At 37.4% G+C, this 23941-nt stretch overlaps 2 protein-coding genes across 2 annotated transcripts; both read right to left on the reverse strand.

Annotated features, from left to right (window-relative positions):
* Positions 1–1095: 1095 nt before the first annotated feature.
* K441DRAFT_545617 (uncharacterized protein) lies at positions 1096–1315 on the reverse strand (the record flags this gene model as incomplete). Its single annotated transcript, XM_067642818.1, has 2 exons — positions 1096–1162; positions 1233–1315. Coding segments are annotated over 2 exons (150 nt in total), but the record flags the coding sequence as incomplete, so codon positions are not given.
* Positions 1316–19501: 18186 nt separating this feature from the next.
* On the reverse strand, positions 19502–22375 carry K441DRAFT_630113 (uncharacterized protein). The gene is made up of 6 exons (XM_067646259.1): positions 21971–22375; positions 21794–21915; positions 21567–21743; positions 21474–21498; positions 20854–21426; positions 19502–20792 (listed from the first exon to the last, which is right to left on the reverse strand). The coding sequence occupies exons 1-6, from the start codon at positions 22183–22185 to the stop codon at positions 19619–19621; spliced, it is 2286 nt and encodes a 761-aa protein (XP_067507630.1). The 5' UTR covers positions 22186–22375; the 3' UTR covers positions 19502–19618.
* Positions 22376–23941: the final 1566 nt, after the last annotated feature.

A 23941-nucleotide genomic window follows, 5' to 3' on the forward strand; every position in this document is an offset into this window, starting at 1 on the left:
CCTTCGCCTTCCTAAGGACTACTAATCTTGTTAATCGGCGAACTTTGGCTTCGTTGTTTATTTTGGTTAAGAATCAATTTTGATTATAAAGAAGGGTTTGTTTGGTAAATGATATTTTAGCGGTACTTACGAGCTTCTATACATGCCTTTATATACGGCGTTTACTTAGCTTATTAAGCTCCTATTTAATTATATTATATAATAATATAAGAGCCTCTATTGTTACCGGCGTTATAGGGGTTATAGGCGTTTGCGGTACTTAGTTTTACGGACTAGATACCACCTTATTAGCTTTTGGAACTATAAGTTTAGTAGGGGGCTTTAGTATATATTGGAGTACTTGCTTTAGATTAAACGGAAATAAACTAATTATAGCCTATTTAGCTGTAATATTCCTTTTAGTTAACGCCCTTTCCCTTATAGGCTTATATAAAGAGGTAAAATGCTCCTTACCAACTATATCTATACCTCTTTAATTTAGTTGTTTAACCTTGTCGCGATAGGCTGTCTTTAAGGGGGTAAAAGGTCTAACGTTATAGGGCTGGAGCTTGTGAGAGGTGTAAGAGGGAAGACGATATAGGAGAATGTTGTTCTTAAAGCAAAACTCTAGGATCTTAAGCGTTTTATGTGTTCTAAAGCCGTTGTATATTAGAACCCGTGGTTTACCGTTAGCTATTCCTTTAGTTTAAGAATTAAAAATATACGTAAGCCATTCTAAGCTAATCTTTAAGTTGTTGTATCCATTTTTTAAGTGTCTATAATGCCATCTAGGGGTTGGGTATATGGTCTAGTTACTTTAGTAGGTTAAAGCTGGCTATATTATAAGAGGGAGCAGCAACCTACTGTCTGCACTAATATACTTAATAGTAGTTACTATTGTCCGCTTGACGCCCGCGCCTCTATAGTCTCGTAGATTGTCCTTACCTATAAGGACTTTAATAGAGCTAAGCATGCTTAATATGACTCCCGTCTTGTCTATATTGTAGATATTTTCTAGCAGAATGGCTGGATCCTATATAACTCTTCTAATTACTTTAAACTAGTATATGATCTTTACGTATATATTATTCTCGTAACGTTTCTAGTTTATCGCCCTTACTCTCCTCGCTTTAAGTTTAGGATGGCGTTTCTTAAAGGCTTAAGGCCAGTTCTTATTCGGAGGCTTGATTAGATCGTCTGTTATAATGAGAGACCGCTAGCAGGCAAGGCTAAAGGCTAGTAAAGGTATATACTTTATTTGGATAGGTTGCCTAAGATTAGATATTAGTAATAAAAACGAAATAAGAGCTTTTTCTTCCTCTAGGGTAAGGTATTGCTAGCCTTAGGCCTTTTCCTTTATAGACGGTTGTCCGTGTACGCGATAATAGACTATAGTGAGTGTGATATTACCCCTTTTTAATAGGGCAGCCTATGTTCTAGGTATATCTAGAGGGAGACCTTGCGCTAGTATCTGACTGGCTTGGTCTATATTAGTAGTTATAGTGGTAATAGGGAGGGAATAGGTGGACGGCTAATAATGACTATACGCTTAAACTCTAAAAATAGCTAACCTACTTATAACTATTTAAGAAAGGAAGCTTCTGAAAGAACGCGCTATAACTAGCCTAATCTAATATAGTATAAAATACAATCTAATTGGCTAATATGCAATATTCTATTATATAAGCACGCTAAATCCTTTACGCCAAAATATAGAGCATACCTCGGCATGGAGAAACTTTAAAGTGCATACTTTTTAAGGGCTAAGCGTCTTAAAATTTTAGAACTATTCTTTTCTCCTAATAGGAGTAATGTGTTAAGGCACCGAAATAAAATATTACGCTAATAGTTGTGGTAAAGTAGGGGTGTAAGCAAATGAAGTTCTAGACGCTCTAAAAGGAACAATTAATAGCACGATTAAGAGCTCTGTATTTTTTTAGCTATATAGTAGCTTTCTAGAGAGAAATGTCTAAAGAATAGAACTATATTAGTTATAACTTAATTAAAGTATAGGGTAGAGAATTGAGATGCCTAAATAATGGATTTATTCTAGTATAGGTGGTTTTCCGGCACGTATAGAGGGACGTTACTCTAGCTAATGCCGCTCAGTTTTAGCTGTGTTATGTAATTTAAATTAGCTGGCTAAGTTATAAACGTAGTTTTAGTCTTGCATTCTCTATCGTTTATAGCGTTGTAAGTGGTAATATAAGTGGTTCTTACTTACCGCCCTTAAAAAGAGTGATGCTCTTACGGACCTTTTTATGCAGCCCTTATATAATAGGAAATGCGCTATAAATAGATTAAGCCAGAAATGGAATATATAATAAAAAAGAGACCTTTAAGCCAAAAGAAGGGCACTACTATTATTGCCGTCTCTTCCGCCTAGTAGGCCGGCCCCTTTTCTTCTGCACGGCAGGCTAAGCTTTTAATTTCAAATAGTAATGCGCCTGTAGTAATCCAAGACTTCTTTTTAAAAAGCGGTCTTTAATCTATTCCCATAAAAGATTCTATTCCTCCTTTAAATTAGTAAGTAGCGCGTCTTCCTTATCTGTGTATTTTACTCTAGACTTTAAATCTTAGGGCTTTGGCTTTTAAGACTGCTTAACTAGGTTGTCTAATAAGCGGAATTATTAAGGAAGCACTTCTAGTTTATACAACCCGTCTCCCTAGTGCCTAAAAACTGCTTAGATTAAAAATTCTTCCAAATTAGCATTTAAGGCGGCTCCTAGTATTACTTTATTAGAGGCGAAGTTTAATAGCGGTTTTTAGGTACGGAGGCGATTATATATGGGGGATATAACCTACTTATGATAATTATTAGTAAGCGCAGTGCTCCGGTTAGGCGTATATGTAGATAAAATTAAAGGGGACTAGTGAGACCGCTGAATATAATACTTCGTAGCACGCTTTAGCTTTAATTAACCATTAATAAAGGTTGGCGATTTTTATTGCCCTGCATAACCGCGGACCTTATTACTATTATTGCTATTACTACTATTACCGTCCCTAGCGTTATTATTAACCGTATCGCTACTGTTATTACTTCCGTTACTATAGTCCTTATTATTATTGCTATGATCGTATTTTTTAGCTAGGCCGTTAACCTTATCTTACGGTGGTCTAATATTACGGAAAAACGAAGGTTGCTAAAGTAAAGGGCTAGTAGGCCGCGTAGTAGAGGCCGCTCGCTCCTTAATACGGTTATCGCTACCGTTAAGGTTAGGGGTAGGAGGGCCTGGAAGTGAGATCCTCTGGGAAGCTAGGGATCTTTATTACTTCCTAGGTTATAGGCCCTTACCGCCCTTACTAACGGAAGTATTAGAGATATAATTAGTATTATCTAGTTGCTTAAGCTAATTAAACCTCCGCTTCTTTAACTTCTTAGCTTCTAAAGACTCTTAACTAGCGCTTACTAATGTCCTAAGCTCTTGCCTATTTTATAAAACGGTTTTAATGCGACGCCCCTTAGCTAAATTATCCGTTTAATTGCTATCTGGCGCTAGGAGTATAGTATAGTTACGTATAGGTATACGTAGAAGTTCTTCTAGCGCTTCTAACGAAGGCGGCTCCTTACCGTCTTTACTATCCTTATTACTGCCGTTATTTCTATTATCTACTAGTTGTTAGAGAAGGCTATTATAAATTAAAAGAGGAAGCGTATACCTAATCTATAAGGTGTTGGTCGATTAGCTTCCGAGTCCAGATCGGCTATATTGTCTTTAATAACTATTGGATTTGCTGCTAGTTGTTAGATATATATATTTATAACTACTAGAGGAATAGGGAAAGAGTGGTGGGGTAATAATAATTACCTTAACTACTCCGTCTAGCGACTTTACTGTCATTTCTATCCCTATAGAAATTATCCTCGTTATCCTTATTATCCTCATAATACTTATTATAAGCTTTCTCGTAGTTATATATAGGGTCTATAGCCGCTATATTAGATAGAATTCCTAAAATAAGGCTCTGGGTGGAATAATATGCTGTTAATTGCCTAAGCTTTTAAAGCTTCTTAACTATTTAGGGGGAAAAGAGGTACTCCCCTACTCCTCCTTTTAGGTTTACTGCTCGCGCTTTTCTTAGGGGCTGTAATTTTATAGCGCTAAGACGAAGCTGTTGGTTTCCTAGGGGGACTAGTATAAAAATTGTTATTATTAAGTAAAATTTCGGAAGGAATACGAAATAAAGATTAGGATAGTGCCAACATTATTATTATTAGAGTTGCTATTACTTTATGGCTTTTAAAAGCTTTAAGGGGGAATTAAAGGTCTTTTTAAGTGCACGCCGGTTCTCCCTTCGCCGCTAGCTCTTACTTATTGCCTATTACCTCTCGCCCCTTATCCGGGCTTTTTATTAAATTAAAATATTTAATACATGCGCCTCCGGCATAGACTGGGGTTAATTACTGTTTATAGGGTAAAGTTTATAAGGGCTTAAATTCCGGTGCCTGACTAACACTCTTAGTAAATTACGGTCGAACCGTATCCACCTATTAGAGCTAGTATATTTAGCTAATATAGCCGTCGCATCTAGCCCCTTATTAGGAGGTTAGTGGCGTAAATTCTCTACTCTCGTTCCTTAGTAAAGGGTAGCGCTAATATATTTATTTACTTCCTAATAATTCCGGTCTAGCTAATCTTCTACACTGCTTGTATTAGTAGGTAAACCCTACTTATGTATGCACGTTACGAGCTATCTATAATAGAAGGAGGGAGTGTCCTTATTAGTGGCGAGCGGGGCTCTTTAATGCTAACTGCCTAGTGATAAATACGCTTGCCACTTATATGGTAATTATATATATATCTATAAATATACTAGGTAAAAGACTGCATAAGGTGCTGTATAATACTTACCCTCCTAATATGGCTAGCTGGTGTTATAGGCGTGCCGCTAATCTATTATGCGCCTAAAAGCTATAACTTTTTAATTTTAATCTAGGTGGCTCCTACTATAGCCCTACGGCTTAAAAGGCTAGATTGTTAATCCTTTACCGCTCTACTACTAAGTAGTAAGGCAGCCGGAGCTAATAGCCCCTTAGCCCCAAACTAGCAGATTAAACGGCGTCCCTAAAACATCTATAGTAATATAACTATACTGCTAGGGAGGCATGTATAGCTACCTAGGCGATGCTTCGTATAATGCCCGTTTAAATAGTGCCTAATATAGCCCCGTATAGTATAGTTGCTTAAATTAGCGATCTTTAGCTGCTTTCTTACTAAGCAGCCTAGCACGCATGTTAGTTATAATGTAGGTGGCTTTAGCTACTAATAAACGCTAAAGTAGATAGTCTAACTAATAGCGCATCCTAGGCGAGAAAAGAGCGCGTAATTAAGTTAAGTGGGTTAGCTAAAATAAGTGCGATATAGGCTAGCTTAAGTCCTTAAAGGGGGCGATATGGCACGCTTGTCCCTCCCTAGCTAGGTAGGGATACGGGCAGTTAAATAAAACGATAGTGCTGACGCGGCTAGTGACCGCGGACTTCTCCTAACCCCCTTCTATAGGACAGCTGCGGATAAGCGTTATCTAGGGGGTAAGAAAAGGAAATGTAATAGAGAGAGAGAGAGAAAATAGGATTATAAGGATATGTATACGCTTAGCGGACAGAGGCAGCGCTAAAAGGGCTTAATAATAGTTAAGGCCATTAACACCAAAGGTGGGGATTAGGAAAGGAAGCTATAACCGCCTATATATTACCATAAAAGAGTCGCCCCATTAAAGGGCCGCGATTTACTATATTAATTATTAGTCTAAGATATAGGGAATAAAGAGGAATAAGCGGGCTGGACTTACATGTGCATAAGCGCTAAGGGACGGCAAAAATGCCTTAATGCGGCCGTGCTAGGGACTAGCAGTAGGAAGAGGGGGTAGCGCAGTATTGGGAGGAAAGAAAGATGGAAGATAAGAGGAAAAGCAGCGAGGGAAACGGCCTTTTATAGTTGAGGTTGAGAGGCAGTCTTGGCGGAGCCACGGTCAAAAAGCGAGGCGCCTTGCCTAAAAAGGAAGCCTTTATTTCCTAATACGGCGACACCAACACTCCGTTTATAAAAAAAATTAGTTTTAAGTATAAATTTTTTATTAAATTGCCTAAATATAATACATTTAACTATTTAAATATTCTTTTGGGCTATATATATTTAATAAAATACTTTACCTTAGTATACTTATATTAATTAGGGGTATTTTCCTTTAAAATAAATTATCTTTATAATAAATACCTATTAAGATAAGATATTTAATTACGCTGTTGCGGCTCCCGTTAGGGTCCATGCAGCGGGTCTATATAGGTATATATATATAAAAGGGAAACCGTACAGCTATAGCCGGATAAAACCTCTCCTTCTGCTGTTATATAGCCTATATAGCCTCTCTTCTAATTAGTAGCTGCTAAGCATAAGTAGACGTCTCTTTAAGGCGCTATAGAAAAGCCATTTTAATGCGTACTCCTGGGTCCGTCTAGTAGGGTATATAGCTAGGGCCTAAGTTTCATCCTAGTTGGTCTAGTTGTTTAGGTAGGGTAAGGGCCAGCGGCCCGTAAGGCTGGTGGTATAGAAGTCCGTATGTAGCTCTATAGCTATAATGGTGCTAGGGCGCGTTACTTACTAAATTCTGTTAAGTTTTGCCAAGTTTTGCTAACTTACCAAATTCTACTAAGTTCTGCTAAGTTCTGCCAACTTACTAATTTCTGCTAAATTCTGCCAACTTATTGCGTTCTACCAAATTCTACCAACTCGCTAAGTTCTATTAGATTCTACCAGCTTACTAAGTTCTGCTAAGTTTTGCCATATTACCAAATTCTGCCAAATTCTACCGAATTCTGCCACATCTATAGTATTCTGCCATATTCGGCAAATTGCCGCAACGTTGCCGCAATTTATTGTCCCTCTTCTTAAGGTACTTCCTAGTCTTCTCCCTTCGCCCCAGCTAGCTCCCTAGCTAGTAAGAGGTATAGTAGGAGGTTTGTCTACATAAACCAGTCCGCAACTACCTTTATAGCATTTAGCTTAGCTAGGAGCTCTCTATATAAGGATATTCCGGCGCGGTAATACATTTCCGCCCGGCCAGCGATGTGCCTAGGGTAGTACACTATTATATACATTATTAATTATTGGTTATAGCCGCATAGGCAGGCCAAAGTTAGTTACCCTAGTACTTTCCAATAGTAGAGGTATCTATTAAGTCCTATATGTTCTATTCTAAGCAGCGTGTTAATTATACTCTCTATTTTAGTAAACCTTATATAGCGTTTATGGACCTTCTTATTCCATAGTTTAGCCTAGGCCGTTATACAGTATATAAGTATACTCTAGTACCTTTCCTACTCTTTTTCCACTGCTCTTTAAACGCCTCTTATACCCTAGCCCTTCTGCTCTTCCTATACTACGCTTTAGATAGGTCCGCCGGCCGTATATCTATCCCTATAATAGTAGCCGCTATCCTCTTAAGCTTATCCCTTCTAGTAGGCTATATTAGTGGCCTCGTTTTAGGTCGGAGCTAGTAGGCTATTATAGTTCGTATAGTATTGCACTCCCTCTTAATATATTCTCTTACCTGCCCCTCCCATATCCTCTCCGCGTAGGCTATAGCTAGCTCCTCTAGGTATATCTAGAGCGGCGGAAACCCTATTTCGTACTCTAGCACTGCTATTAGCGTTAATTTATACGCCCCCGTAATAATACGGAGGCATAGGTTCTACGCTACGCCTAGTTAGCGCAGTTTAGCTTTACTTATCTCCTTAGGCTTTAACCACTCCGGTAGCAAGTACTAGGTGCTGCATCCGTATAAGATTGTTAGTCGGACTACGGTAAAGTATATCGTCCGCGCCTTCTAAAAGGAGGCGCCCCATATAGAGGCTATAAGTCGGGTTAGTGCGGCCATTTATATAACCGTTTTCGCCTTAGCGATATTAATATGCGGTCCCCATTTAAGCTTTAAGTTGACCTATACCCCTAGCACACATAGGTTGCTAACTAGGCCTTCCGTAAATCCACATATATTAACTATAGCCTTCATATTAAACTTCTTATGGCTTCTTATAAAATGGATAAGGTGGTACTTTTCTAGGGCAAATACTACCCCATATCGGCGTGCCCACTCTATATATATTTTATACGCCCTTTCTAGGGCTTTACAGTTCTCCTCCGTGGTCTTACTATACGTTAGTATATTTAAGTCGTCAACGAACCCAAACGCTATAGTGGTACCCCCTTGTAGCTCCAGCAGGAGCGTATAGGCAAAGAAGAGGAACAAGATCGGCGATAGCGCTAAGCCTTAGGGTATACCAGTATTCGTCTATATTATTTACGCCATATATCCTCCAATTAAGAGCCTCATTATTTAGTCTTTAAGGAAGGACTTTATAAACTATACTATCCAGTAGGGCACGGCCTGGGCTTTTATATTATAGATTATTCTTTTATAGGAGACTTGGTCAAAGGCCCCGGAAATATTAAGACTAAGCAGTAATACTACTAGGTTTAGATTACTCCTCCACACTATATATACCTGTTAAGTTAGTAGTTCTAGCGCTATCTGCGTTAAGCACCCCGGCCTTACTCCTATTTAGCTAGCCAGTAGTATATCTATCTCTTCCGCAATTCTAGACAGTCTATTGGCTACTATTCTCTTAAGTAGCTTCCTAATAGTGTCAAGCAGCGCAATCAGCCAGTAGGCCTTTACCGTGGAGTAGGACGGCTTCTATAGTTTCCAGAGGACTACTATAATAGAGTCTTTAAACGGTTTTGGGTGGTATCTAATTCCTATACAGCTATTAAAGAGCTTAGCTAGTACTAGGGCCAGCTACTCTCCGCACATCTTAAGAAATTGATTAGTAATCTTCTTTGGGCCTAGGGCCTTATTAGGGGCAAGCCCCTTTAGAGCCGCAATAATGTCCTCCTCCTTAACTTCTTCCTTTGTAGTTCTTGGCTTTAGGTATATAAAACCCAGTATATTACTAAGGTCCGCCTCTATAGGCAGCGGGAAAAATTACTCTATAAGGATAGCGGCCTTTTCCTTATTATTATAGTATAGGGTCTCTTTTCCTGGTCTGCTGATAGGAGGGAACTATAATAGGGCCTTTGGCTTCCCGTCCGCTATATACGCCCATTTTACCAACCTCCACACTCCCTTAGGGTCGTTCGTTAGCTTCTTAACGGTGTATCTCCATAGCTTATTAGCCTCTTACCGGATTACCCTTTTCTTCTTATTATGTGCGACTCTATAGTTAATCCAATTAGGTACTAACTAGGAGGCCTTCCACGCCCAAAAAGCCTGCCGGGTTTCCTTTACTACCTCTATATATTCCTCTAACCACGCTTTAAAAGCTTGCGGCAAGGGCCGCGCGCTAGGTATCGTCTTTACTATAATATTTTCAATCACCTAGTATATGGCCTCTGCTAGTGCGTTTAGTTTGTCTCTTATATCGCACGGGAAACTATATAGGGGTTAGAGCCGGCCCTCCAGTTTATTTCATACCTCCTTTTAATCGGCCTTCTTCTATAGTGGTCTCCTAGGTAGCGGAGGCCCCTCCAGCGCCTCTATATCTACCTCTATAGTAATAGAAAAGTGGTCGGACCCTATATACCAACAGTCCTGCCTTTAACTCTATAGCAGTCTATCTATAATCTAGGGGGAGGTAAATACCAGGTCCAGCGTGCTCTTTAACATGCCCTTTACCTACGTCTCTATGCCCGCCTTAGTAGCTAGGCTTAGGCCAGCTACCTCTATAGCGCGGATAAGGTTATCCGCCGCGTCATTTACGCTCGTTACTACTATACCCCCCTAGAAGGGGTAGTGTAGGTTAAAGTCTCCTAACAGTATATATTCTCCTTCGGCTTTTAGCAGCTCCGGTAATACGCAGAGGCTACTATTTATCTATTAGGGGTTATAAATGTTATAGATCTGGATAGTCCGCTCGCGGCCCTCTAGCTTAATTATATATGCGTCCGCTAAGTAGTGCGTAGGCGCCCACTTATTTATATTAATGGCCTTATTTATATAGAAACAGACCCTTATATTGCCAACTCCCGCGTATACTAGGTAGTAGGACTTTATAGTATATATTATATTTCCTTAGTCCTTTCTCCACGGCTCCTAAATAGCTAGTATATCCGGCTAGGGGTCCGCCTACTCCACCTCTTATAAGAAGTAGAGCAGTACACTGTTCCTACTGTTGTTGGTATTATACTATATAATTATAAGTGGATTCCAGTGTCCTAATATAAGATATCCATGCTAGCCTCCGAGTTAGCTAAGTCAGTGCCCTTCGGCGTCTGTTCGCTCCCTTATAATACAGTTTTAGTACCTCTAAACACCTCTCTCCAGATCTAGGCTTCTACTTCCACTTCTATATTAAGCGCTATACTTTATAGGGGCTTCTAAGTTGCCAGGACTTAAATTAGGGCGTATATACTGCCATTTAGCGCTATTTAAAGTGTTAATTAAAGGGTTCTTTAGCCCTTTTCCTTCCTAGAGTAGTTAATGGTCTACAGTCAGCCGACCTTCTGGGGGGCCTCCTCTACCTATATAGAGCTCTCCCACGTAGTCGTTTCCTTTAGCTTCCTTTTCTTAGTTCATTACGATGCCTCTTTAGTAGTAATCTTATATTATAATTATAGTTGCTATCCATTCGTGGGCGCCTTATAGGTGCCCGCGTAGTATATCGGCATAAAGGCCCTAATTATTGCAGCCTTCTCCTACTACGTCCGCTTGACGCCATACGCCCCATTCTATACCTCATGGTCTACCTTACAGTTAATACACTTCTTAGGTAGGTCCCCTACGCACTCACTAGTGTTATATTACCCAGCGCAGCGTCCACATCTAGCCTCTCTCCTGCAGCTCTTGGCTATATAGTTAAAGCCCTAGCATTTAAAGCATTGCGTTACTAGAAATGTCGTCTCGTGCCTTATAACTAGGTAATAGTCTCCTCCTAGGAAGAGGCCCCAATTAAATAGCGTATTTACAACCTCTTTTAACTATACGCCCATAATAAGTAACAATTAGACCTTTTCTCCCATCCGGACTCTTCCTGGCCTTTTCCACGCCAGCCTTTCTACTATAAGCCCTGCTATAGTACAATTCTGCTTTATTATATCCTCTATCGTCTGCTTAGCCTCTAGGCCCTAAGTGGCGAGGCTTATAGGCACCGCGTGGACCTCTACTAGTACTAGCGGTATAGCTAGTATAGCAGAGCGCCCTAGGACCTTTATCCACCCCGTTTCTTACAGCAATCTATCTTTTATATCTTTATCTATAACGTACGCCCTAACATCGCCACTCTATAGCTTCTTTACGGCTTATATCTTATAGGTGTCTGGGGGTCCTACGGCCTAAAGCTTATATACTAGGGCTTAGCTGTTCTGCTTTAAGGTTTCCTCGCGGTTAGCAGCGTCGCCTATGCGGATTATAATCTCGTTTACTTCTGTAGGTTTATAGGCAACTTATCTTATAGCTTAGGGCATTATAGGTATAGTGGCAGCGACGTATACGTACAACAGCGGGCCTATAGACGCCGGTCCGCTCTTTATAGCCATTGTTACGGCCCTCCAGAGGGCGCCAATATCTATCCGGATCGCCTTTATATCCTAGGCATACTATTCCTGGGTTCCTTAGGTCCAGATAAGTTCCGCTAATGTAACAAAGGCTACCCGGAGGGTTATAATCGGTATAGTAAGGAAGGAGAGCACAATAGTACGTTCCTTATTTATATTAAAATATCGTTTCTATAGCACCTACTAGGTTTATTCTGCAGCTTATATGGTCTATAGGACGCGTTCTTAAAGGGCGCGTTATTTAGTTGGGGTCATTAGGGTTAGGGGTAGGGGCTTATTTGTTTGTTGTGGTCCGGCTTCAGGGGTTGTATACTGGAAGGCACCACGTATACCTCCACTAACGCCGAATTAGGGTGTGTGGTGTTAATAGGAAGGGTTTTTAGAGTCCTCTGGAGCTCGTGGGAGCTCTATTGGGCTTGTTTCAAAGGTTTCTTTAGCGGGCGATTATATCGTTAAAGAAATTTATTAATATAGTTAATAAGGGTCTAAATACCTATTTATAATTATTAAACAACTTTGTAGAAAACTTTTTTTAAAAGATATATCTTATTGTAATTAAATTTATATATATGCTTAATATAACTCTAAATTTATCTGTATTTTAGGTATTTTTTACATATATATTAACCTTTTTTTACACCTATTTATAAAGGCTATACAACTTTTAAATTTACTCTAGTTATACCCTATTAATTTATATACCTTCTACTAATTAGGTATATATAATTTTTATATAAAGATTTTATTTAGAGTAGCTATTACCTATATTTTACTAAGGGGCTTAGTATTACTACCTTAACCAGAGACTTAAGCTATTATTTTTTTCATAATTACGTATATAATAGGGAAATTTTTTATAAATCCTATTTAAGTACCTAATTGGCAAGGAAGGCCTACTATATAGGAGTTAATTGCTATTTGCATTGGTGTACAAATTGCCCTAGTAGTCCGCCATTTAATTATCGCATAAAATTGCCAAAGGGACACTATATGCAAGCACTGCTTTTCGTATAGAGTTATAAACATTAGATTTAGAATCTATAATAGTTATTTATAAGTTCTACTTATTTTGGTCTATATTGATTAATTCGTTATGGAGAAAATAGGTTGACAAGTCGGTGGTTTGATTTTGGTTGAGTGGCCGAGTTCGGGGGCTAACCGAGTTCTAGGGGTCCGAGCTTAGTACTATATTTAATTCTTGCCGTTATATATAGCTTTATAAGGGGGAGAATCGCGGGCAAGCTACTATGTAGAAGTAGCTAACTAATAAGGTGACTTTAGGATGACTATAGTTAGAGTATTTAGTATAGAGTTGCTTAATGTGTCGTTATCGCCACTAGAGTAAGTAAACCGATTAGGATTAAGCTTAGAAATAGCAGATAAGGAAGATATAGCGTTAATTAAAGATAGAGTATAAAGGAGGGTATTAAAATTGGTAAGGTTAATAATATTATATGTAATAACTTATAATATTAAATTTAATATCTAGTAATCTTTACTTTATAAATTTACCTAAAATACGTATATATTATAAAGAGGTCTAAGAGTTATTTATTAATATATTTTACTTCATTTTTACTACTTTAACTTTAAAAATCTTTAATATTTAATATCTTTTAGTATTTGTTGGTTACACAAGGGGATATTACGTAGCTACGGTTCGTAGATAGTATAATAATTGTTCTTGTATATGCTAGGGAGGGCGAGGAGCTTAAGGCTCCTCGCTACGCTACTGCCGCGGCAATACGTGACGGCAACTTGCCGCATATAACGGCAACTTGCCACCTATAATGGCAATTTGCCTTATATAGTAACCACTTGCCTTTATTCCCAATACTAGCAACTCTTCTTTTATGGTTGCTATCTATATATATATATACCGCTTAACTAGCGTAGCAAATATTAATCCTCCTTACTTACTATTGCCATTATAATATAAGTCTCGCTATCCTAAAATTTGCCTCTTAGCATATAGTGCTTTCTTACTTAGGAGTTATAGGTAGATATCTTATTCGGAGGGCCGCTAAGGCGCTAGTAGTAAGCGAGCTAATAGTGATTTTCTATCCCGGGGATGAAAAATCCTAATTAGCTAGGTTAAGTTAGGGTCTATAAAATATTATACTCTAAAAAGTCTTGGCAAGAGAATCTAACTAATTAGATAACTTTAACCGCTGGTTAAAGTTCCTAGATATCTTAAGACCTTACATAACTAAGAAATTTCTAGGGACTTCCTTTTAACCTAACCTTTAACTTATATATATAGAGTATTTGTGTTAATAAATATCTCTAGTGCCTTATTTAGGTTCGCCTTTATTATTATATCTACTAGGTTATCTTAGCTATTAATCTATTAAATTTTAAAGAGTTCTTAACGTTTATAGGATTGCTAAAGTGCCATAATATTAATTATAAGGCGCTTTTCTTTTATAGTACTAAGCTTAACTAAACACTCGTAGAGGGAATATAAGTTAGTATATACAATTATAGGAATAATAGGAAGTTTGAGTTAATCTATAATTATCTTTAGGGTAGTTCCAATTGCAATTGCTATATTAACTCCGCCAACTATTCTATATATCTCTAACGCTAAAATACTTTAGGTAATGCGCTTACTCTTAGTTAAGCTTTAATAGATAAGATTGCTATAGATTATAAAGTTATTCTCTCTAGTAAATTCGTTTGTAATAATAATTTTATATCCTAACTAGGAGCTAAAATCTTTATTATTTATAAACGATCTATTAACAAATATAAAGAGCTTAGCGGTAGGAAGATTAATAGGCACGTAGAGTAGTCCCTAATTAAGATGGTTTATTTGCTAGAAAAGACACTTATTTAGGGCAAGGATATTATCCTTAGTTAGTTTCTAGTATTAGGCGGCAATAGAGAGATTAAATAAAGCCTTAGGTTAATAGATAGAAGTAATATAAGCTTTGCGAGCGCGTTGCTCCACGTATCCTTACTTTAGAGAATTAGCGTTAATAATGTTAATCTTCTTACCTTAACCCTTCTNGCGNAGAGNAATAGAATNCTNNTTTAGGGAGAGGATNNATCTATTAAAGAGTAATAGTGTTATTAAACTAAGCTTTTCCTTTAGCTTTACTATAAGATTTGCCTTTACTAGCTTATCTTCTTTAAGAGCTAAGAATTGGTTGTCTCCTAAGATAATTATATTATTAGTTTATATGCTAACGATTCTAAATAAAGTTCTTATAGTTGTAATAAGGAAGCAGGGATTAAATATAGAAGTAGTTATTAAAAGCTTCTCTTTATAGTGCTTGCTATAGGTAGCCTACTAATAAGTTCCTACCTCTACGATCCTATATAATGGCTTAAGTATAACTATAATTATATCTTTAGGATACTGGTGGCGAATTTGCTCTAAAAGGTATGCCAATATTAAGCGCTAAAGGTGCATCTCTAATTGGGTATAGGCTTAAGTAATATCTTATAAATAAACCGCTATTCTATTCTTTATTAAGGAGGGAGCTAGCGCAATAATAACTCGCTAACTAGCTTGTTAAATTATAGGAGACTATATAAAAATTACCTCCTTACTATTATCGTTATAGCCTTAGATAATAAGCCTTAATTTCTTAAATGGGGCGTTAGTAGCTTTGCCCTTAATCTCGTTAACTATTCTTAACTTAAAGATACAAACTCTATTAAACTTAGTAGGGTTATACTTCTTAAATTTAAAGACTTCTCTTATAATAAGACTATCGATCTCCTACTTATTAGATGCTTAGAAAGGAGCTCCTAAAGTTATAATACGACCTTCCTTTTAGAGCTATTTTACGAGTTTAAAGTTAGTCTTCTCCTTAGCTGTTATAAAGGCCATTAATAACTTAACTCTATTCTTAATAGCGGTAATAAATTATTCTTTAAAATTAATAAGATGTTAGTAATTTTGTAATCCCTTTAGGCGACCTTTACCGCGTTGTAGTTGTAGCGTATCTACTATAATTATATCAGGATTGTAGTCGCCTTCTAGAGTATATTAATCGTGGTTTTCTTCTAAGGCATCTTTTAGGGCATCCTATAAAGGCTTAGAATTATTATCTTTATAGTAAGGCTTAATAACAGTTAAATGGAATTAAGTAGGTTTGTAAGGCATCTAAATAGTATAAGTTTAACTATTAATTGTAATAAGTTGGTGTGGGCCTAACTATTTTCCCTTTTTATGCTATACGCGTACCTTAGACTGGAGTGGCAGATTAAGCGTAGTTAAGGTATTTAGGCTATTTCTTATTTCTAGTGCGTTGTTAACCTAGCGTATAGTATAGAGATATCGTATCTCCTTTATTGTCTTATGAATAGCCTTAGCTTATTATATAACGGAGGGAGATAGTAGAGAATTATTAGTTATTTAAGGGTAGGCGTTAAAGACTAGCAATATAGGTATAAGTCTATCTGGGCTAGCAGAATTGTTAATAGCTTTAATAGCTATTTATAAGATAAGTTCTTTACTAGCATCCTTTAGTTTTAAAGAGATAATCTTATATACGCGGTATAATAGCGCGTAATATTGTTTTACTTTTTTGATACTATTATATGCCTTAATAGGGACTTCCTTAACCTTAATTACTATTACTTTTATCTATTATCGAAACTCTATAGATAAGAAGTTCTTTTCTACGTTATAGATAATTTAATTAGGGGGTCCTAAATAGATATTAATCTAGTATAACTAAAGGGTCTCCTATGCGTTTCTAGCTAATATATCTTTTAAAAAACGCGCGGCTTAGAAGTAGGTTAAGAAGTTAATAACTTAGAGCACTGGCTTGCCGCTAAGATATATAACGTTAATAATAATATAAAAGTTAAAGTTGTAGTTATTTTTAAGGGTAAACTTAAATCAGCTAGGGGACTTCTGGTTTATTTAGCAGTAATAGTAATACTTTATAAGATACTTAATTGCTTTAACCTTAACTTTATAGCCTACTTACTAAAGAACCCTAAGCAATTAATAAATAGATAGGTGGCTAAAATAATAGTGCAGTTGGCGTAATTCCAACTTAGTTAAGTGGCTTTAAGTAATACTCTTTTCTAGTTAATAAAGGAGCAACTAGGGATAACCCTACTTATATATAATAGGCACCCAATTGTCTCCCTAAATAAGTATATTTTTAAGGTTATTAAGCCTAATACCTAACTTATTTATATCTTTAATACAAAATAGAAATAGAGTGTTTGTAGGAATAACGTAAAAACTAATATACCCTAAGGGGGTTTAAACCCTAATTATGCTAAGAGAAATTATAGTACCTTTACTAAAACGAATTATATACTAGCCTACTGTTAAATAGTTAATCTAAACAGAGCTATTAAGCTACTAAAGGGCTTAAACTTAAGGTTCTCCTACTATAAATACTTCTGCGGCTCTAGTATCCGGTATAATACTATAGAAGATGTTTGCCGAGTATTTGTTATTAAAGGAAAATATAAAGCTCTCCTTTAGCTTATTAAAGATATCTAACTTTATAATAGAATAGAGCGTAGATTAGTTATTAAGGATAGCAACGGTTTATATACCATTTACCTTACCATACTTAGTAAAGTATTAGTTAGGTAAGTAGTTCTCAATTTCTATATCTATAAGGAGCTATTTAGTCTTATTAACCTCACCCTTAAGGTCTTCTACGCCTTTATATTAAACTAGGAAGCTTTAGAAGTAGGCTATAGTAACCTTATAATTTCTAACATTTCTTATACTTTAACGGAACTTATTATATACCTCTTTTCGCTTATTAAGGGAGTGTTTAGTTAACTAGTAATTTAGCTTCTTATAAACATAGCATTTTTTCTAGTAATTACTTTAAAATAAACCTTTATAAGGACCTCTATAATTACCTTATAGTTAATATTAATTATACCCTCTTCCGTATTCCCTACCGCGGCCACTATATATTTAATTAGTCTAGTTATAATTATATTAGTTAGGAATACTTAGTTAGGTAAGGTTTTTAGTATAGAACTATTAAGATTCTTATATTTATATTATAGTACCTATAGTAGAGCGTAGCTTAGTATATACTCCTTTAAATATATCTATAGGTTTATATAGCGCTAAGTTACACTTAGGAACGCTATAGCATACTAAGATAACCTAGTCCCTTAGGCTGTTCTTATTTTAGTAAGTTTTAGTAAGGCTATATTAGATTTTCTAGAGTTTATTAAAAAGTAGTTAAAGGCACTCTAAATAAGTCTTTATTAGGTTAGAAGTAATAACTCTNTAAAANATANTCTCCCGCNATTNNGATATATAAAGTTNGCGATTNTTATTANTCTTAAAGTNGGCTNTAGTAAGCTAAAGCATTATATTAAAGTTATAGTTTTTACCTATAATATAGTCGTAATAGAATATTATTACCCGTCCCTTTAATATAATAGAGAAAGCGTAATAGTACTAGTAGCGTTAAATTTTAATCTTATTACAACAGTTATAAAAGACCTATAGTTTTACTCTAAGTATATCGTATAGTTCTTCTTTAAACTTTTTCTCTTCGTCTAAATATACCTTTATTAGATTTATAACTTCTTATAATAAAGGCTTACCGGTTAGCTAAAGTGGAGAAGGTAAAGGCGGAGTAACTCTAAGTAGGAGAGCACCTTTAGGTAGAAGAGCAGCTCTAGATAGGGGGTTAACGTTCTAGGGGTTTTAATATAAATTAAAGTTGCCTTCCAAAGAATATAGGTTGTTTTTAGGTTTCCATAGTTAACGTATAATTTTAGCTTCTATCTATATTAGTTCTTCTATATTAGTAATAACGGCCTAAATATTACTAGCAATTAGGTTACCGTTCTTAGTAATGTATACCCTATTCCTATAAAGGAAGTCTTAAAAGTTCTAAACAATATTAATGTTACTAAGTACTTAGGTATCAGCAGTCTATCCTATAAAATCCTCTCTAAAATACTCCTATAGTTATAAGTCGGCGTAGTATCTATTTTAGTAGAATATAATATAGTATAGGAGAAAGCCGTTAACTTGTTTTATGGTATAAGTTATTATATTAAAGGCGAATTTATCCTAATCTTTATTAATAAGTTTTGCGTGCTTAGCTACCCCTAGTAGTAAGAAGTCTTTCTAGTTATTTAAGGTAGGCGTAGCCATATTTTTAGAGGAAGGGAAGTGTTATTAGTATAGGGATTATTATTTAGTACGCGTTTGTCGTTTAGTACGCGTTTATAACGTGTATTTGCGGTTATAGGGCTTAGGACTAGTTCTAGCCTTAAATTATAAAGACTTATAAAGCGTATTATTCTATATAATAGACGCAAGAATCTATAATCTTAAAAAGGCTTAAGACTAGTTCTAGCCTTTAGATCCTTAGATTTGTAGAAGAGTTTTATTTAAGGTTTAGGACTAGTTCTAACCTTAAAAGATAGCTTCCTCTAGCACGAGTAGCACTAGTATAGTGGCTCATCTCTTCTTAGTGGAATACCTAGCTGTTCTATAGTATAACAGTGAAGTTAACTACTAATTAGTGTTGGTTACACAAGGGGATATCACGTAGCTACGGTTCGTAGATAGTATGATGATTGTTCTTGTATATGTCAGGGAGGGCGAGGAGCTTAAGGCTCCTCGCCACGCTACTGCCGCGGCGACACGTGACGGCAACTTGCCGCACGTAACGGCAACTTGCCACCCGTAATGGCAATTTGCCTTATGTGGTGACCACTTGCCTTTATTCCCAACAGTATTAAATATATCATATTAATTCAATATTTAGTAATCGATATTTAGTAATCAATATTTAATATTAATAAGAGCACCGCTTTATCTATGTTGCCTAATGCCTACTATTATGTACTTATATCTACCCGCCTACTACTCTATTAGTTGAAGCGATGCATTCATTTCATGCTCATTTGCCTCCTGCTGCCAACACATATGTTAGAGTCTAGCGTCATCACGTGCTCGAGGGGACATGTTCGAGGCCAACACTTCTGATTCTATAAAATGTGGCCTTCCTGAGGCATAAAGGTACACCGTTAACGCCTACAGAGTGACTCAAGAGCTCCAGGCTTCATTATGTATTTAGAATATAAAACGGTACATGTTTCTGCTGCCTTTACGCCATTCACGTGTCTTCCGAGCTAGGCAAGGCGTGTATTAGCACTTGAGAACATGTTGGCATGCCCCCTTTAGATAAAAGCTTAGATCTGAACTTTGCATCATTGCTTTGTACAGCCAATGCGTACTCCACGGTGGGTGGCTTGTACTTGCGCTCAGTAATCCTCGATTCGCTTGCTAGTCTTTTTGCTTCCATAAGCTTCACAACATCGTCCCAGCCATTGGCTTTGGCCCAGAAATAGGAAGAGAAACCACCTCCCAGGCCTGACCCATCGAGCGAGAATGCATCTGAGCCCGCCTCGACGAGTAAAACGGTGACGTCTCGCTGCTTCCGAAAGCATGCGACTTGCAAAGCGGTCGATCCGACTCGCCCACCAGGAGCTTCAAGGTCGATACTGGGGTCGTTGTCCAGAATGGCTTTCACTAGGTTCGTCAAACCAAAAGAAGCACAATAATAAAGAGGTTGACTCCGGCGAATGATATCTGGGTCGACTGCCACTCCAATGCATTGTAGCCACCAGCCGAAATGACCACCATTTGGGTGGTAACGAGTGTCCAAGAATGCCTTAATCCGATTCCAATCTCCGGGGCTGACAGTCGCCGCATGGAGTGTCCAGTTTTTGGCAACATATTCTAGAAGAGGATACTTCATAAACCTCCAGTGCAAAAGCTCTCTCGGTTCTCCATATCCTCCACTAAATTCGGAGAAAGAGATGTAGATCAGGCAGAAGCGCATGATTTCACTGTGTCCTATCGTGTTGTTCAGAGAAAAATCTGCGACCGAACTATCCTTGATCCAATCGGAGACGAGGAAGGCTTTCACTGATGAATGTGCTAAAGTAACTAGACCACTATCGATATTAAGATCGAAGAGACCTTGAGATACATCAAAGAGGGCCTCTGGAGAATGTAGTCTGCAGTCGCTGTCTACGTTCTCGTCGGTGTGCTCTAGAACAACTGCTTCGGCTAATTCCGCTAGTTTTAAAGGCCTGGCAGCGAAAGAAAGCCATAAGAGACAGCGGTGTAGAAGTTCACGATCCGGGGATGATATCGGTATTCTGTTCAGTAACATTGCATATGTTTCATTTAGGCTACGAGGCATTTCGGTAAGAGCTGTTCTTATGGCCCTTCCGGTCCTCTGCGCAGCAAGGTGGCCGAGAAGCCACCTAGCATACCTAAACCTACATAGGAACATAAGCAGATAGATCAAGCGTTTGAATATTTGGTCGGTAGAAAACCTACATGCCCTCTGCCCTGGTTAGCACCGTTGATCTAATTTTGACCTTTAGTTCTTTGGTGATATTTCTGAAACCCTGATCTGTTGCCAGCATACCATCGACGAAGACAGAGATATCTTCGTTCACGCCGCTAGTGTCCATTGGGATTACCAAAATCTGGAGTGCGCCTTTCGGTTCTCGGTTGATTAAATTCCGAGTACTTGTAACGAGCATTCGCAGATTGCTACAGCTAAGAGCTAGTCGAAGGAGAAGATCCACGATAGTGGCAGCATCCTGGCATTCATTGACGGCGTCGACACACACAAATACCCTTGGGAGACGTTTGGTATGCCTAATGAAAATCTCTTCGAGTTGTTTAACTGACAGTTGTGCCGGTGCGGAGTGTTGTTTTGCCTTGAAATATTCTGGCATAAAATCTTCAAGAAGATGAGGTGCCTGCTTTGAAAACTGGACGACCAAAGAAGCAAGAATATTGACCGGGTTTTGAGTGGCCGGATCGTCGAAGGAGCAGTAGAAATAAATAACCGAATCTTGCCTCGTCTTTGAGACAGATCTAAGCCGCTCAATAGCCTGAGACCTACCAGAAATGAGGATAATGCACTAAAGTTCGGGATACTAACTTACATGAGAGTAGTCTTGCCAGTTCCAGCTGTTTAATTATGAGAGTTAGCACGCGGTTCCATTTAGTCCCATTGAGGACATGTTTAGAGAACTCACAGGTACCCTTCAGCAAGAACATCGTGGCGGAATCTGAAGTATTTTCAATCAACCTTTTAAGCGGACCATTAAGAAACCATCCATTTGTGCCACTGAGGTGGTTTCTACAGCTTTTTGAATGGATAATCTCTGGATTGCAAGGGCTGAGCCATTCGCGGAGTTCGCGATGGATGCCGTCTGGAACTACAGTTAGGCCAAAGTAGTCTCGAGGCAGGCCAAGAGCTCACCAATCTTCTCCTGTTCTCGTGTAAACTTCTCATTTTGAAAAGTTTGAGAGATACTATTAATTTGGAGGGAAATGTCTCTGCTGTAAAATTCCACGCAGCTTTTGATTGCCTGAGATAGTTTGCTAATAAGATTGTGAGCGGCCATATCCTGTACCTATGTCTACTACGGTGACTTACAAGTGGTCCATCTCTAGAGCAATCTGTATCAGGCTTTTCAAGCTTTCCATCCTTGACAGTAAGCCTGTAGCCTCCTCTTTGCTAAACTTCCACACGAGCGCATGACCTATTTTCTTGATTCCACTTCCGCTAATGGCCTTACGCTGAAGCTGCTCCAACATATCCTTATATTGATCAAGCGGCCCATTCTGCACTCCAAGCGACCTGACCGCCATGTACCAGGCCTCGTTAGATTGTCCCTCTTCAAGACGATATCTCAAAGTAATGAGGAGACTATAGAGGTTCGAGGCTTCGACTGCGAGGCACGCACGGTCTTTCGGGGCATCTTGAATGTCGCCTAGGTATTCGATCACTTTGTTCGTGAGCTGTAGGATGGCAATAATACTCGCCGTCACACTAAGTGGGTCCATAATAGCATCTCGACAGTCGTCACTGAAATCTAGTCGTCACCGAAATACTACCCGAAAATCAAGATTAAGCGAGCCTCCCGCACGCCTGCAGTCGCGTAACATCGATTTTTGGTATAACAACGTTTAACTTTTAAAGCTCTACAGCTCGATAGAAATCGTAAATTAAGTCAATTTTTTAGTATAACAACCTACAGAGCTTAGAAACTCTTGTAGGGTGATTTATTAGGTGCGAAACCTCCTTAGGGGGTTAATTTGCCTATTGTGACGACTTTAAGCTAAGGTAGGAGCTACTAGTTCTATAAATAATTCCTTGTCTACCTTATCACTAGGAATTTCTAGTATAATAACCTTCTGCTTGCCTTTACCTTTAAAGGACTTTTTTTTAATATTAAGTTAATTACTAATATAAGTGCTATAGTATATTAAAACCCTAAGAAAGGAGTATAATTTTATATCTATATAGGATAAACTAGTATTATTAGTTAATAACCTTTTTTAAGTATTATACTACTACTAGGTGCTTAATATCTAGGTATATCCTAATAAGGAATAGCGGTTGCTCCTTACTACTACTATTTACGACCTTACGGGGTTTTAGCTATACTCGCCAGTTAATATAGCTATAAAGAAGGTTAATAAGGTTATAGGGAGTAATATAGAAGAGGTTAACCTATATAATAATATTAATAAGCTTAATATAGATATAAAAACGTGTATTTAAATAATAAGGATAATAAGGACGAATTTTCTTTTATAGCCGTAGATATAAACGAGTTAAAATTAATACTCCGCTAGGATATTATAATACTTATAGTGCGAGTTAAAGATTATATAGTACTAGCTCTATTTATTATAATAATCTATTTAAAAAAGGAGAGGATTAAAAGCCTTAACTATTATTACGGACGCTTTAAGTACGATATTATAACTACTTAGGGAAGAGTTAGAAGAAGCTAGTTGGTTAATTTAGGCCCGGTCTAGGATAAAGCCAATAAAACCATATAACGAGGAATAGTAACCGAGGTTATATAATGTGCTACGTATTAAATAAGAGGAACGAGAGGGACTTACGTACTTTATATATAAGACGTACATTATATATAAGAAGGATTTTATAAGAGTACGGTTGTGTATTTAAGGACCCTTAGTTCTTACCTAGATAGTTCCTTCCTTATAGTAATTCTTAGAATATAATTAGAGTTAATCTATTAGGAAATTACTCCACCAGTTATTATTACGTTATTAACCCTAATATACATTACCTATATACCTAGCCCATTAATGAACTTAACGTAGTTCTTGCTATAAAGTTCCGTTACACAATTACTACTTAGTTATAGTATTAAATATAGAAAGTTAAACAATATACCACTAAAAGCAGCTACTATAACGCCATTAACGGCGGCAACTACTTTAAGGTTAGGTGACACTAGTATAGCAGATACTAACTTATAGCAGCCTATAACGGTCAGACAGTTATAAGAAATAGTTAACTAGTTAACGGAAAATAATATAGTACTTAAAACTAGGATTAATAGGATAGGCGTAGTAAAGGTTAAGT

The sequence above is a fragment of the Cenococcum geophilum genome, assembly GCF_001692895.1.
Source record: "Cenococcum geophilum 1.58 unplaced genomic scaffold K441scaffold_8, whole genome shotgun sequence".
Classification (NCBI taxonomy): Eukaryota; Fungi; Ascomycota; class Dothideomycetes; order Gloniales; family Gloniaceae; genus Cenococcum; species Cenococcum geophilum.